The 14,940-nt window shown below is 34.3% G+C and overlaps 1 protein-coding gene across 1 annotated transcript; it reads right to left on the bottom strand.

The window, feature by feature from the left end:
• Window positions 1–52: 52 nt before the first annotated feature.
• LOC134250504 (cilium assembly protein DZIP1-like) lies at window positions 53–14,245 on the bottom strand. Its single transcript, XM_062732869.1, is given in 22 exon segments — window positions 53–555; window positions 786–871; window positions 1,014–1,084; window positions 1,178–1,246; window positions 1,557–1,740; window positions 2,291–2,533; window positions 3,168–3,257; window positions 3,259–3,349; window positions 4,463–4,568; window positions 4,776–4,853; window positions 5,006–5,144; window positions 6,348–6,414; window positions 6,695–6,806; window positions 7,133–7,229; window positions 8,298–8,350; window positions 8,650–8,727; window positions 8,982–9,188; window positions 9,637–9,774; window positions 10,029–10,094; window positions 10,482–10,553; window positions 10,849–11,106; window positions 14,096–14,245. Coding segments are annotated over 21 exon segments (2,418 nt in total). The 5' UTR covers window positions 14,096–14,245; the 3' UTR covers window positions 53–442.
• Window positions 14,246–14,940: the final 695 nt, after the last annotated feature.

Below are 14,940 nucleotides of genomic sequence, written 5' to 3'. Positions count from 1 at the left end.
ATGCATGAACATTCAATCTTTTCAGGTTAAAAAAAAAAGTTTTAAAAGTGTAAAGATATGAATGCAATTGGAGGGAATTGAAATGAATCTCAAAACAGTTAAGTATTTTGCATAAAATATATGATATGTACAGTAGATCAGATTAGATCAAATAAATAAACTTCACATTTTGCAAATACTTTGAACTAATTTACTACAGTATTTAGCCAGAGTGATTGAAAATGAGTTACTACATTGGCAAAAATCTAACATCAAAAGTATTGTAGCAAACCTATAGCTCATTTAATATTATTTAGTACCATATTTCCAGACTAAGTTGGAATGAGCACCAAACCAGTTGCATGTACATTCGTTCCTTGAGATGGATAACCATCCATTATCCATCTTATGGACTGTTTCAATATCAGCCAGTAGTTTGTTTCAGTAGTAAACAAGAACGCTATTAAATGTTGTCAAGATCCAGTTCCTCATCTGAGCTGACGTCCGTGACGCTGACAAAGGATCCCCTGGATGCCCGACCCCCCTGTGTCCCTGCTGCTGGGACCGTACTGGCTCCTGTGATAAAGGATACGAATACATAATTATTTTTCTTTCAATAATACAGTCAAGTCATTTTAAATGATTTTTCATTGTGAATTATACTCAATATTCTAAGTTCAAATTTTCTGAAAGCAACTTTAAGATACTCTTTCTATCATATTGAAATTTCTTATGATTGCCTGCTTTGATAACTTGTATGTTAAAAAATGAGTAAATGAGCAGAAAGTCGAGAAATAAAATGTTACCTTTAGAAGATGACCCCCAGACACTAGTGCCGTACGTATTAGTGGTGTCGGAAGCGTGGCTACCTCTGACTTGAACTGTAGCCTTCCTGTTAATCAAAAAAGGATGCATGAGAAATTACAAGTACATGTATACAGCCCTAATCATAAATATGTGTACTCCAACAAACAAAATATCTATGCATAGTACAGTATTTGAATGCCAACAAGGACTGAGACATTGACACGTACTTTGGAGCTGTGGCAGCAGGGGCCTCTTCCTCCACTGGAGAAACATCCCAGTCACTATCAGAGAAGTCATCCTGTCAACACAAAATATTGTAAGAATGTTTAAAATGAAAGACATTTCACAATCTCAAACTACAGTCTGTAGGAATTCTACATGATTAATTTACCAGGACATCTTTTTCTTTCTTGCCTCCCATTGTATCAACTGCCCCTGCCATTTTCTTCTCTTTGCGACCCTGATAAACAACAAAGTGGACATTATCATGCTGACATTTACTTCTGGAAAGATGCATATCTTTTATTGTCTTACTTTCAATACATGCAGGGTTTGAAAACATGGATAAAATCTTTTTTATGAATTCTAAAAAGAAAACTGAGGAAGAGATTTTTCAAGAGAAACGAAAGAAATAACCCTACTCCAACAACTGTTGGTTAAAAAAAAATCAAATGCAAATACTCTCAGATTCCAAAAGTATTTCAACTCTAATCACTGTGCTGCTTTCAAATCATAAATTCTAGACTCTGAGTCTGTATACAAAAACTTACAGCCAGCTGCATTTCAATGGTGCGTGAGAGTTCTGCCACCTTTTGACCCTTGGGTTGTACAACGACAGGTCCACCTCTGGCGGGTGAGGTGGCCAGTCCAGGATTTCTGGCTGGTGAAGACTGGATTCTGATTGGGGTGGGGGCTGTACTGGACTTCCCAGGTAATATCTCCTCCTCTAGGTCACTATAAAGTCATGAAAACAATGAAAACTTGTCAACAAATGTCAGCAACAGTTATGTTTGTTGTATATTCAAAATTTTTCCAAAACACTTAATGTAGGGCATACTCATAGGGAAAATAGCTAAACCGACAATTTTATTTGTATTTAATAAATTGTCGTTAAAGTCAACTGGACTCATTGCAATTTTTATTTGTATTTAATAAAATTGTCATTAAAGTCAGAGAATCACTAAAAATTGACTCAAATTACAGCATTTTAATGACTAATTATAAATAACAAGGAGAACAAATTTTGTACTTGTATGTTTAACTTTCACTTTCAGAAATACATGATTAGGTCATTCTAAAAATCTTTTACTTTCAAGGATATTTTATGTATGAGTTACCTAAAAACAAAGTTTCATTTTCACTGATTTTGATACAATTCTGTGATGTCACTGTACAGAGAAATAACATAATGATGATAACTTTTCATAAATTTTTTTGTGTGTTACAGAGAAATGACATGCACATATTAAAATACTTTCAGATCAACACTAAAAATAATCTTTACCTTATATCTGAGTCCCATTCATCATCATCCTCATCCTGAGCTTTCCCATGTACCTGTACGGGCTGTCTGGCTACTGGTGTGGGCTGTGTCCGGGGGGCAGGGATTCCCCTCCCCCTCCCCGCGGGCCCAGACTTTATCACCCTGACATGTTCAAATGCTGGGGGCTCATCCTCCTCTTCTGTTTCCTCTTCTTCGTCCCCGGACCACTGTGTGCTGGTCCACTCTAGACTAGAACTGCAAGAGATTCAAAAGTGGTGGATCTAATTATTCAAAAATATCCTGGGACTGTATGTAAAAATTAGTTTCTCAGGCAAATACCATTGCTGCATTGAACTGACTTATTAAAAAGGGGAATAACTCTGTCTAAGTATTTTGTGATGAATGAACTTGGTGATGAGTTTCATTATTTATTCAAGTGTCCTTTTTTAAGAATGAAAGACAGAGATTTATACCTAAAAATATTTACATGAACCCAAATACAATATCTTTTTATGATTTGATGAATACCTCTGACATATATGAAGTAACAGGTTTAGCTAAGTTTTGTAAAACTGTTCTTAAAACATTTAGTGCCTGAACTTCCTACGATGTAAACTTTATTTTTATATTTTTTTTTTACATCCATCAGTACTGTCCATATCAAAGATCTTTTTCTTGTTCATTATGTTAACTGTTCACATGTTTACTTGTTCAATTGTTAAATTCTTGTTGTACTAACATACCCCATGTGAGGGCTTTAGTGAAATAAAAAGTTTCAAAAGCAACATTTTTTTAAAAATTCTATTAGAAGGTTTGGAATTGTTATAGGATTATAATATGTACAAGCAGCACATACATATACCATTTTGAAAAAAAATTTATTTTTTATTTTAGAAGTTGTGGTGTCCTCTGAGGAGCTGGCTTTGGTTGCTGCTGGGGGGCTGCTGCTCTAGGTGGCTGTGCCTGTGGCTGGGGATGAGAGGCTGAATTTTATCATTTTTGCTGGGCAGCATCTAGAGGTTCCTGAGGCCATCATACTGGTGTTAGTTACAGCACGCGGAGGCATTCCTGCTCTACTGCCTATAACAATAAAAAACTAATGAGAAAAGTAGAAAGTAGGTTTTTCCATAAAAAGATATGTATCAAACAGGAATTATGAAATTTTTCTTCCAGTGACCTTGAACTTCCCCAAATGACCTTGGGTCAAGGTCAAACACACCCTTGCATGGGCATCTTTGTGTGAAATATACCACTTTATCCATAGTTATCATTTATTTTTCACCAGTGACCTTGAAACAAATGACCTTGGGTCAAATCTTACACACCCTGTGGGCAATCTTAGTGTGAAATGAAAACCTACCAAGTTTATCCATAAGAAAGATATGGAGGGGCTGGCTTTTTCTTCGTGACCTTGCTTCTCCAAATGACCTTGGGGGGTCTGCACACCCTGCTCATGGGCAATCTTTGTGTGAAATGCTGTTTATCCATAAGTATGGCTGGGGGAAATTTTTCTTCCAGTGACCTTGAACTTCCTCAAATGACCTGGAAGGTCATGACACACCCTTGGGTCATGGGCTTTGTGTGAAATGAGAACCTACCAAGTTTATCCATAAGAAAGATATGTATCAAACATGAATTATGAAATTTTTCTTCCTGACCTTGTAAATGACCTTGGGTCAAGGTCATGACACACCCTTGGGTCATGGGCAATCTTTGTGTGAAATGAGAACCTACCAAGTTTATCCATAAGAAAGATATGGACCAGACACGAATTATGAAATTTTTCTTCCAGTGACCTTGAACTTCCCCAAATGACCTTGGGTCAAGGTCATGACACACCCTTAGGTCATGAGTCTTAGTGTGGAGTAGTACATTATAATGTTTCTCGTGGAGGCATTCCTCAGACGGACAGCTGGACAGACGGACAGCTACTGCCTATATACAAACTTTGTTTGCGGGGGGTAAAAAAAGTAATGTTGCATTGAAATATATCAAAATTGGTTGTTCTGAACATACTTTATTGACAATATATGTCAATATATTATGTGGGTTAGACACAAGTTATAAAACTTAGTCCTCTGTAAGACATGCAAATACAAGTATTAAACTGCATGTAACACTACAAATCATAAGTCAAAATTTGTTGTACATGTATATTTCAATCAGGATTACTTATACCATCTTTATGCATACCTGATGAGGGAGGGGGTGACCTTTTCTGTTCCCTGAGTCTCTCTCTTGCCAACTGATCAGCATGGGCATTACACTGCTTTCTAAACTCCGTGAAGATGGGGTATTTCTACAAAATAGAATTCATGTGATAAATGTATGTACAGCTGTATAGAACTCAGCATGTCACACTATGAAACTGGTTCTGATAAATCAACCATAATGGAACTGATTTAGAAAGTCAATTTCAAAATTCATTACAGGTCAGGACAACTGTCAAAAACAAATTAAGATGATGTAGCTCAATTTCATGTAATTTATCAAACCCGGGCCTAACCTGCACTGTTGTCTGTCTCCTCTGTTTCAGTAAGGCTAGCTTACTGATCAACAAATCATCAGGGATGCCTCTGGTTTCCTTAAAAAAAATAATCAAAATGTTTTATAATGCCAGTATGTCACAAAGAATCCATAAAAAAACTAAAGGAATCAAGCATTACTTAAACTCAATATATCATAATTAGACTAGTTTAGTTTATATTTTAATTAGCCTTGTTCAGTATTTCATACCGGGGGGATTCCGATTTTATCCAGACTGTCCTGTAACAGGGAGATGAGCTCGTCCCTCATCAGTTTCAGGGTGGGGTTCTTCCTCAGCTCCTCCAGGAACTGTGTGGTCCTCAAGGTTAGTTCTCCACTCCTGAAAGAACTGTCACAAAGGGTGGGATATTAGCAATAGACAGATTAAGAACAGAAGGGGTATGGAATGAAGAATGTTAAAATGTAATGGTTACACTGAGGCTTATCTTGTCCAGTCTTGTACAGCAGTTTTTGGACATGCTTACTAAGGTTTGAATAAGCAATTTTATACTTGGGTATTTAAATTTAGAGTAGAAACACGGAACAAATTTTTTTATCACATTTTTTTTTTCAGTCAAACATGTGTATTTTGTAAGTATGTTATAACATTCCGAATGTCTATGATTTAATTAAAACCTAACTAACACTTGTATCAGTCATTACCAAAAACATTTGAAAACTTTGTGAATTAAATAATCCATCATTAACAACATAATTAGTTGATCAATTAATAAGAATCTTTATTAATCTTCTGAAAGCTATTCTACAATTTGTGAAATCTACACACTCCAGTCCCACGCTAACAACAACTACTTCCTGCCCCTTTTCTCAGACACAATCAATTTCAAATGAGGGTTTACAGAGTTAACTAAGCTTATCATGCCTCATCCTTTGTGAACCCTCACACAACACGACACCCCAATAAGACTGAAAACACCCACCCTCCCATAGTAAGAAACCTCATAGTGGGTGACAACCCATTACTTTCCTCAAACTCTTCCGTTTCTGGTATCTGTCTGGAATTAGTCATAAATATGTTTATAATGTTCAAATGGTTATATAGGCAATTTCAAGTTTTAATTGTGCCAATACAGTACAATATTGAGAGGTGCAATAGCCACTAAACCTAAAAATTTCATTCCCACAAACATCAACCGTGAAAAATAAGTCTTGAAAATACTTAAAATGTTTCCACAAAGATGATTCAATACATGTACTCTGACATTTCAGTCTGTATATGTACTGATGTCTATCCAATGATTACTTGTTCTGTGTATGGTTGACTTATGAGAGAATCATTCATATGACATTGATGTGTTACACATATTTTTTTGCAGTGTGTTCAGAAATACATTTCTACATGTACATGTACCGAAAATGTGAGAAACAAGCATACAAGTGCAACCCCATCAAGAAATGTGGCAATAAAACAACAAATATATAAACTGTTACTTGGAGATAAACAATTACAATTCATAAATCTGGCCATTACATTTATTGTTAAAAATTCTTTATACACGTTAAAATAGTCTTGACTGTGTATAAAACTTACTCCATGGTACTATGCATAGATTCCCGACCAAAGCTCCCAGTGCCTGTTCCTCGTGCTGATTTCAGCTCTGTGAATGTAAACAACATATTAAAGTACAAACATTGAGGTGTCTATAAAGATCAGTGAAATACAAAGTCTAGCATACAGATGAAAATCTGGTACCAAAAAACATGGACATATTTTTTTCCCTACTTCAACTTATATACAGGTAATTGAACTCATCTGGCAAATCATTCTTGAACCTTTTCTTCATAAGAACTGAATTATGTTTTTTTAACACATTATGAATTGGAATTTATAACTTGTTGACCAGATTACTTAAATAAATGCCGTTTATTTGCCCATACCTGTATCTTCATCATCATCATCGCTGGGTTCCATCTGTAACTTGGTGGGGACCTCCACTCCGCTGGGCTGACCACCGCGTGGTGTGGTTCTCTCAGGGGACGCTGCAGCACCCTGTAAAGTGTAAACAATCCCTTACAATATACTGCACTTCACATAATATAGTATATTCATTTAATACAAGAGTTAATACAAAGCATTTGTTTACACAGATCTCAAACATTTCATAAAGATGAAATTCAAGCTTTGATGTTATGTATATTTTCAACACAAAATTAATATTAACACACTCACAGCAAAACAGTACTGAGAAAATCATGGCTAATTGCTAGCAATGTTTTAGTTTCATGAATATCAGGTTTACCTTTGAACATAAAGCATCAAAAATGTATAAATACCATGTACCTAATACCATGTTTCCCAAATCTGAAAGTACTTACGGCATCAGCCAGCATTTCCTCGATTTCATCCTCGACAGGTTTTTGTACGAGCACTTCTTGCCTTGTGCGTGCTGGAGCTGGTTTTCGCTGTGAGGATTAGCATGAGATTAGAGAGGTCAAACAGCTGTTATATCTGAGAACTGAGCCACACTAGCCAATGCAGAATGATTTGTGTGGTAATGTTTTTTTTTTTATTTTCTGATGAGCGGTGATTTCAATATTTTTTTATGAACATGATGAATGATAATGGTGTGTCAACTTTTTCATATCGATACACACACGATATTTGAGCCACGATACGATATGTATCACGATATGTTTACTTGCTTTTAAAATCTTTTTTTTTTAAACAAACAAATTATTTCTTTGCAAATGAAAAATAATTTATTAAAATAGCTGTTTATATGTTGTAAAACACAAAATATTTTACTGAGCGGTGTTAATTATTATTTATTTCATATCTATATTTATATTTAACTTATTTATTTTATATATTAAACCCCAAATGTTAAATAAACAAAGAAAAACAGAAGTCAGATTTTTGGGGGGTGATATTTCAATATTTTTTTCAAATATATTGATATTTGTATCGTCCTCACATATATCACGATATATCATCCCAGTCCTAATGAATAAATATGAAAAATGGGGTGAAAATGGTGTGTCATATTAGCAACCACACAGCAGTTTCAAACCATAGAAAGTAAAGATTATTTCTTCATTAATTTTCTTAAAAACTCTGATTGCAAGTGTAATGTTTAAATAAAATGTGCTTGGCTAGTAGCTCTTATAAACACACATGAAAATTGAATGATTTATTGGGAATCATGTATTAATTTTGCTGGAAATCTTGCATTTATCTTATGTCATTAAGTAACCAAATGTTGTGCCTTTTGTGTTTTTAACATTTCCTTACTTTCTCAATTTCTTTCCTGGAAATGGAGGAAAATATTCTTAATAATTCTCCAACTGCTCCTTCATCATGACTTTTCCTTCTCTTGCAATAAACCTACATTTGCTTACATTGCACATGTAAGTAATTTTCATTTTCTTTATGATAACGATTTTACAAAATGAAAGCTCCCAATTGATGATTCAGAGCACAAAAATCCATTTTAAATGACAAAAGAAATGATTGTCATCTATATTTTAAAACATGATGTACTGTAGATCACTAAATTCTCTCATGAACATTTCCTTGACTTTCTCAATTTCTTTCTAAAAATGAATAAACAATTTTTTGAAATATTTTTTTTACAATCAGAAAACCATCTTGGTTATTGCTCTAAATAATCCTAAGCAGTTAATAATATGTGGTGTTTACATTGTGCATGTATGTAATTTTCACTTTCTTTATGATAACAACTTCACAAAAAGAAAAGCTCTGAGTGCAGCAATCCATTTTATATGACTAATAAAATGAAAAATGCAATTTATATTCTATAACTGTCACAATATGTACAACATTGCATGATATAGCCAGGTTTTGAGAAAGTATTCTATACTAATAACAGTACCTTATCTTCTTCTTGAACTCTAATGATCTCCATCTTTGCAGTGGTGCCAGGTGATTTGGGAGCTGAAACTTCATGAACCTATGAGGGATGCATTGTTGTTTGGTTAAAGCATGGTGATATGAATGGTTTTATTAAAAATCATGACCAAGTGCAGGTACATGACATATGAGACTTTTCTTCCCTTATTTTTGCATACGATAAAAATTCATGTAAATTAAAGTGAAGAAGTAAATTTATCACAAGTCATAATTAAATTATGATACAAGATTTCACAAACACATGATCTGGGTGCAATTTAGTGGATCCATATATAAAGTTGACTTTGAACTTACTGTCTTGGCTTGATCCTGTTGAACTTGGACTTGCTGGAACTGCTGGAATATTTCTTTGGTTTCCTTGGCAACCATTGGGACCTGCCCCGTGCTCTGCTCTGCTCCCACGGCAACAGATGCTGCTTTCCCAGAGAAATCGTTATGGCGACGGTTTATGTGCGACTGGAGAAATGAGGAGTTGAGGAAAGCTTTTGGACAAAATGGGCACTGAAACGAAAAATGCATTTTACCTATAATTGAGGATCTTCTTTGCAAAACTTTCTGGACATTAAAATTTTTTGTTTAAAGGGGTAATAATTGACTTTATTATAAAAGGTACTTTCCATTTACCTCTAAAAGAATTGATGAACAGAAATCATTCTTGCTTCTTTAGCAAAATGTACAAGCAAAATAATGTGTACTTTATAGAAGTCTTCTTAAATGTTAGAATGCTCAATTACAAATTAAGCTATACATTCATAATATTTTTAAGATGGAAGGGCAGATCAATCAAACTACATAAAAATACAAGCCTATAGCATGCAGTGTATAGAGAATTCAGAATATGAAGCAAGATCACCATACAGAATGTTTGTTTTGTTGCCAAGCATTATACAAGACAAATCTGAACATTCAAACACATACATGTAAATTATTTTTTTTTTGTGTTCTTTACCTTGTTGTAACTACCAGATCCTGCGTGGATGAGTTGTTGTTGAGCCATAAGTAGCTTCTTTCTCTTGTGACTTTCTTTCTTAGTGTCTGCCAATTCCTTCTTAACCTTCTCCAGCTGCGCTTTAGTTTCTGCATGATCCTTAATAAGAGAAAAAGTATTCTCTTAAGTCACATTCACATCAATAAATGTATACAGTTTTTCCTTGAAAATACATGTAGTGTCTTTTAATCTGTCATCAATTATGAAGTGTAATTGAAGAATATAGCAAATGAATATTGTCCCTTTTATCTTCAGATCTTGCAGAGATTATTAGTTAGTGACAAATGCAGTTTGAACTGCAAGTGGTATTTGCGGTCTTATTATAGACATAATATTTATATTGTAAGTAATACCTCTTCTTCTTTCTTGATTTTCTCCTCCATGTTGGAGACAACTCCTGTCATATATTCCTGGGAGTGCTGAAAACAGAAAGGGAAAATTAGTACCAATGCAGAAATGAACACAATGATATATAAAGAATTGCAATATTACCTCCGTAAATCAAAATCTCAGTATCAGTATGCGTAATAAATCATTTACTACATGCATATTTGAAAATAAAGTTAGACAAACTTCTTAATTTCAATGCTATTTCTGAAAACTTAAGCTATATCGTATAAAATAAAAAAAATCACTTGTGTTGCTAATTTATATTTAACATGAAAGTATGTATTACTGATAGTTTGTTTCATATCATGCATATTTGAAAACAAAGTTATACAAACTTCTTAATTTTAATGCTTTTTAATATATAATTATACTTTTTAATATATAATTACACACTACACCAAACCAGAGATACTTACCAGTAAATATTCAATTGTTAACTGGGCCAATTTGAAGAGCTTGATGAAATTTGGGTCTACCATTCTCACATCCTATGTACAAATGCAACCATTTGATTAAGAATAAACAAAATAATGCATTGCATATTGTTTATTCCATCTTACCATTAATAAAATTGCATTATCTTTATGTAAAGAGGAACAATCATGTCAACACTAATTTATAAAATCATGTATAAAACTAATTATTCAATGCAAATTTGAATTGTAGAGATGTTTAATTTATTTCTGACATGGAAAAGAATAGTAGTTGATAGTAGTTGATCAACATTTGCATTTATAAAATTTTACAATTAAAGAAAAATCATTTATTAAGACTAATCAATACCAGTTCAGCTTCTATGTTGCAAAATGTTAAATTCATAATGTTGTCTTGAAGAGCATTAAAATCCAGTGTTCTCGCGACTTGGTCCACATCGACTGATGCTATCCTCCTCCAGTCTATCCTCTCGTATCTCTTACGAAATGCAAAACTGCGGCCATTTGTATTTCTTTGAGAGAAAGCCGCTTGATGACCCATTTTGTAGCCGGACTGCGGTCCTGCAGCAGCGTGGGCATCATAGTGAGGCATGAACTGTGTAGCCATCTAAAAAATCATAAAAATCATGTAAATAGTGTGACAACAACATCTACATGTACATGTATACTCCCCAAGGTTATATCTTATAACTATGCATTATTTATGTTGTTGTTTAAGGTTTTAAATATTTCATAATTTGAAAAGAATGAAAAAAAGAATAGCAAAATATTTCAATTTCAATATTTCAATCTATGCCAGAATGAATGGATAACGAATCACATTATCATGATTTGCAGTTCAAAATTTTTAGTGATTAAAAGTAAAGAGCATAATTTTAAACTAAAAAATTATCAATGCTTCTCATTTGTTAAGAATAGTCACTAAAATATTGTAAAACAAGGTTTTTAAAAGGTTATAATGGCATGTACACAAAAAACATATACTGTAAACCAAGTATTATACGAGTGCGATAAATATCCGCGAGTTCCGCGAGTAACCTCTGCAGTTGTTTGTTATAATATTCCCATGTTATGATTAGAGTTATTAATTTGTAATCACATAACAATCGAATTGATCATGGAAGAATTTTATTGCACTAGAAGCAGTTAAAATTTTATTACAAACATTCAGTAAAAAAATAATAACGAATGGCAAATTTAAAACTATTTTTATCTTAAAATGATTGAAAATGTCTAAAATTATATATGCTTGTGTTATAATTGTTCATTTTTCGTCACAGGGAAGTCAGAGGTAGCGTGGGTAATTAGCACTAATTATGGCCAAGTCCAGCTCGGTCCCAACCGTTGACAATAACTGCCCTTTGGCCATGTAAATCTGTGAAAGCATCAATTATCCAATTTGCATGGGGCACTTTTACACTCGACAGTTTTAGATCAACTTTTATCTCCTCGATTTTTTTCCCGGCTTTCATCTGAGATTTCACTTGCCTGGCGTACCAAGTTGTGAACTGCTGTTTCACAAGATCTTCAAGTTGAGCATTTCCTGAGATGTCTAAGGGTTGAAGCTCCCCAGTACGTCCCCCAGGAATAAATTTCACAATGATACCCGCTTTCTTCAGCTTTTGAAGGAAGGAATCGGTTCTATTGACAGCAAAAAGATCAAAAATACATAGAGCGGGATGTTTCAACGGTAAATTTATATCGTCCCTGGTTTTCGTGATATAAGGCACTAAGATCGTGTCAACAAATCTGCACATTGTCGTCTCGTTCTGGTTTTTTCATCCCAGCCACTTGGAAATTTCACAGAAGTCGGTGTACAATTCTCGGTCTTTCCTTGGTAAAGCAACTGCGGGGGTAGTATTTCGCCGGCCATCGTACAAGACAAAAGAGCCGTTATCTGCGTTTTGTCCTCCAAACCAACAATTTCAATCTGCTTGGCACCTACAATGAAAACATAATAGATCAATTAATATTCTTTCAACAGGGAAAATGGGCAGCTCCAATTAAAATAAGTTGAATAACAAACAGTACATACCTTCTTGGTGCAGGGTCCAATTGCCACACGGTATAATGGATAAGTTGGTCTGATCAAAATTAATAACTAGTTCTGGGGGGATCTCATGGTCTGCCCTAATTTTCTTCACAGTCTCTATAAACTCAAGCCTCTGGTTTTCAAAATCGAACGGAAGCTTTCTTGCTGCTTTCGTCCCTTTTTTCTGACAAAGCCTATCCTTTTTAAAAAGGATTCTGCCCAAAAATTTTAACTGTCCACCATTTTCTACCAAAAGTGATCTATTTTTGAATTCAATTATGCCTTTCGCTCCTGCAATTAAAATTGGTCTATTTACAACAGATCCAGCTTCACGTAATTTGCGAATATATTCAATTACTTCGGGTTTAAACTTTCCCAAAAGTGTCGGTCTCCCCTGAGAATCTTTGGGTAAAACTGTTAAGTCTTTTTCACTTGACTTTACTTCCCGCAAGTTGTGTTGCTTCATTGTCTGTACTGAAGATTCGTTTATATTTTTTCCAAGAATTTTTGAGAAATGTCTTGCAGCACTGGTGTTACCATTTTCACAGGCCCATTTGACAATTTTTGCTCTATCCTCGGGTGTGTAATTGGCATATATTTCTTGTTAAAACGTTTAAAACATGTTCGTTAGCACTTTGTATGCACTTTACTTTTTCTGGTGTCTTCTCGACGGCAGGATCGGGAAGTAAAGTTGAAATATCTGATATACGTAACATTGGCCATGGGCAACCCTCTTTGGGATAAGATATTTTCGTAACAACATGGTCAGTCCGTGTCAGTACAGCCAGTGACAATGTGAAGCAAAGATCGTCGTGAATAATGCGTAAGAAGTGCTCATGGTAACATTTTACCCACTTTAGGGGCGGAAAGAAGAGTTTAAATGGACACAATGCATAGAATGTCTTGAATAATGTGTAAGCAGTACTCACGGTAGCATTTGACCTAATTTAGGGGCGGATTTAAGATTTTAATTTGATATAAAAAATACTTGTGGAAATAAAAAAAAATGACAACTTGATTGCGGAAATAAATCGTCGCGGATCAGTTCTGTAGCGGTCAGTCGCGAATAAAAAATGACACGTATAATAACTGGTTTACAGTATCGAACATATAGCAATGCAATTTGATTTAAACATTAATTTGCAGAACTAAGAAAAAAAAGTAATAAACTGCTCTTAATTATAGATGCAACAGTATTTACCTCTTTTTAATTTCTTTTCCCTTAATAAATAAATAACAGACGTTACACTACATTGTTCTCATGTTTGTATTTTGAGCGCACGTCTTTTCACACGAACGTGTACATGTCCAAGCATGCATTCCAAACTGTTATTTGGAAAAGTTTTATTAAAGCTTTCGAAGTTTATAGTAAAAATTTTAGCACATGTCTCCAGTACTTTATATGCCCTAAAACTACGAACATCTGACTGTCATCGCATTCTTTGTTTTCAAACAATTGCAAATAAACAATCAATAATATTGACAGGTGTGTTAGGTGAGCCGAACGCCTACCTACATAGCATTTTATTATTAATGGACGCATGGCAAAAGCTGAATCACTTACCTTGGGTAGAGTTTATTAAAAAAGCATATTCCTAGCATAAATTTCTGTCATGAATTGCTGTTTGAGTCATGCTTTGTCTCTCAACTCGTTTAAAAATTTATCACCTGGAGCAGTGGAGGTTTTCCCCAACCGCCATCATGAAATGCAAAGTAACTCGTAAATGAACTTATTCGTATTTCAGGTTGAGTCTTGTTGGGAAGGGGGGGGGGGTGTCGTTTTCCTTGAAATAACATCTTATTATATATTTTTAAAAGAATTTTGTAAATTATTTTATTTCTGACCAGGATCTAACTTCATTTGTTTGCCTATGGAAAGTCAAACATTTTGTAATACTAATAAAATGTCGGGATTCGGGAAAACTGCATTGGTATGTATAGTGTGCATCATCAAATCATTTAGAATATCCAATAGTATATTCCGCTTACATTAATATTTTGAATATAGCATAGAATAATGAAATAATTCAAATATGCCTACCTTAAGATAGAAATTTCCATGAACTTTCTGAGACAAGGAAAACATTACCTCAATGCTTATAACATACGTTATACTTTTTACTGTACTATGAAGTCACAAAGGTCTGACGTCACGGACGTTGCTATACGACTTTATGGGGTTTTTTTTTAAAAATTCATTTCCCCCCCCCCCCCCTCCCCCGTGGCCCAGTTTATTCCACCGAGCCTTGTTTAAATATCTATAGCTAGTTTGAAGGTGTAGATATTGTTTTCCAATCGCAATTTAAGCGTTGATTAATCCTTTTTTTAAAGATGGAACTGAAAACCAAGTTTAATTGCCATTCTGACAATACACAGTTGTATAATTACAAATTTTTAAAAATAAATAAT

Source organism: Saccostrea cucullata, unplaced genomic scaffold, assembly GCF_032062105.1.
Source record: "Saccostrea cucullata isolate Sc308-1 unplaced genomic scaffold, CSIRO_AGI_Scuc_v1 ctg57, whole genome shotgun sequence".
NCBI lineage: Eukaryota > Metazoa > Mollusca > Bivalvia > Ostreida > Ostreidae > Saccostrea > Saccostrea cuccullata.
This window is presented reverse-complemented; position numbering and strand designations above follow the sequence as displayed.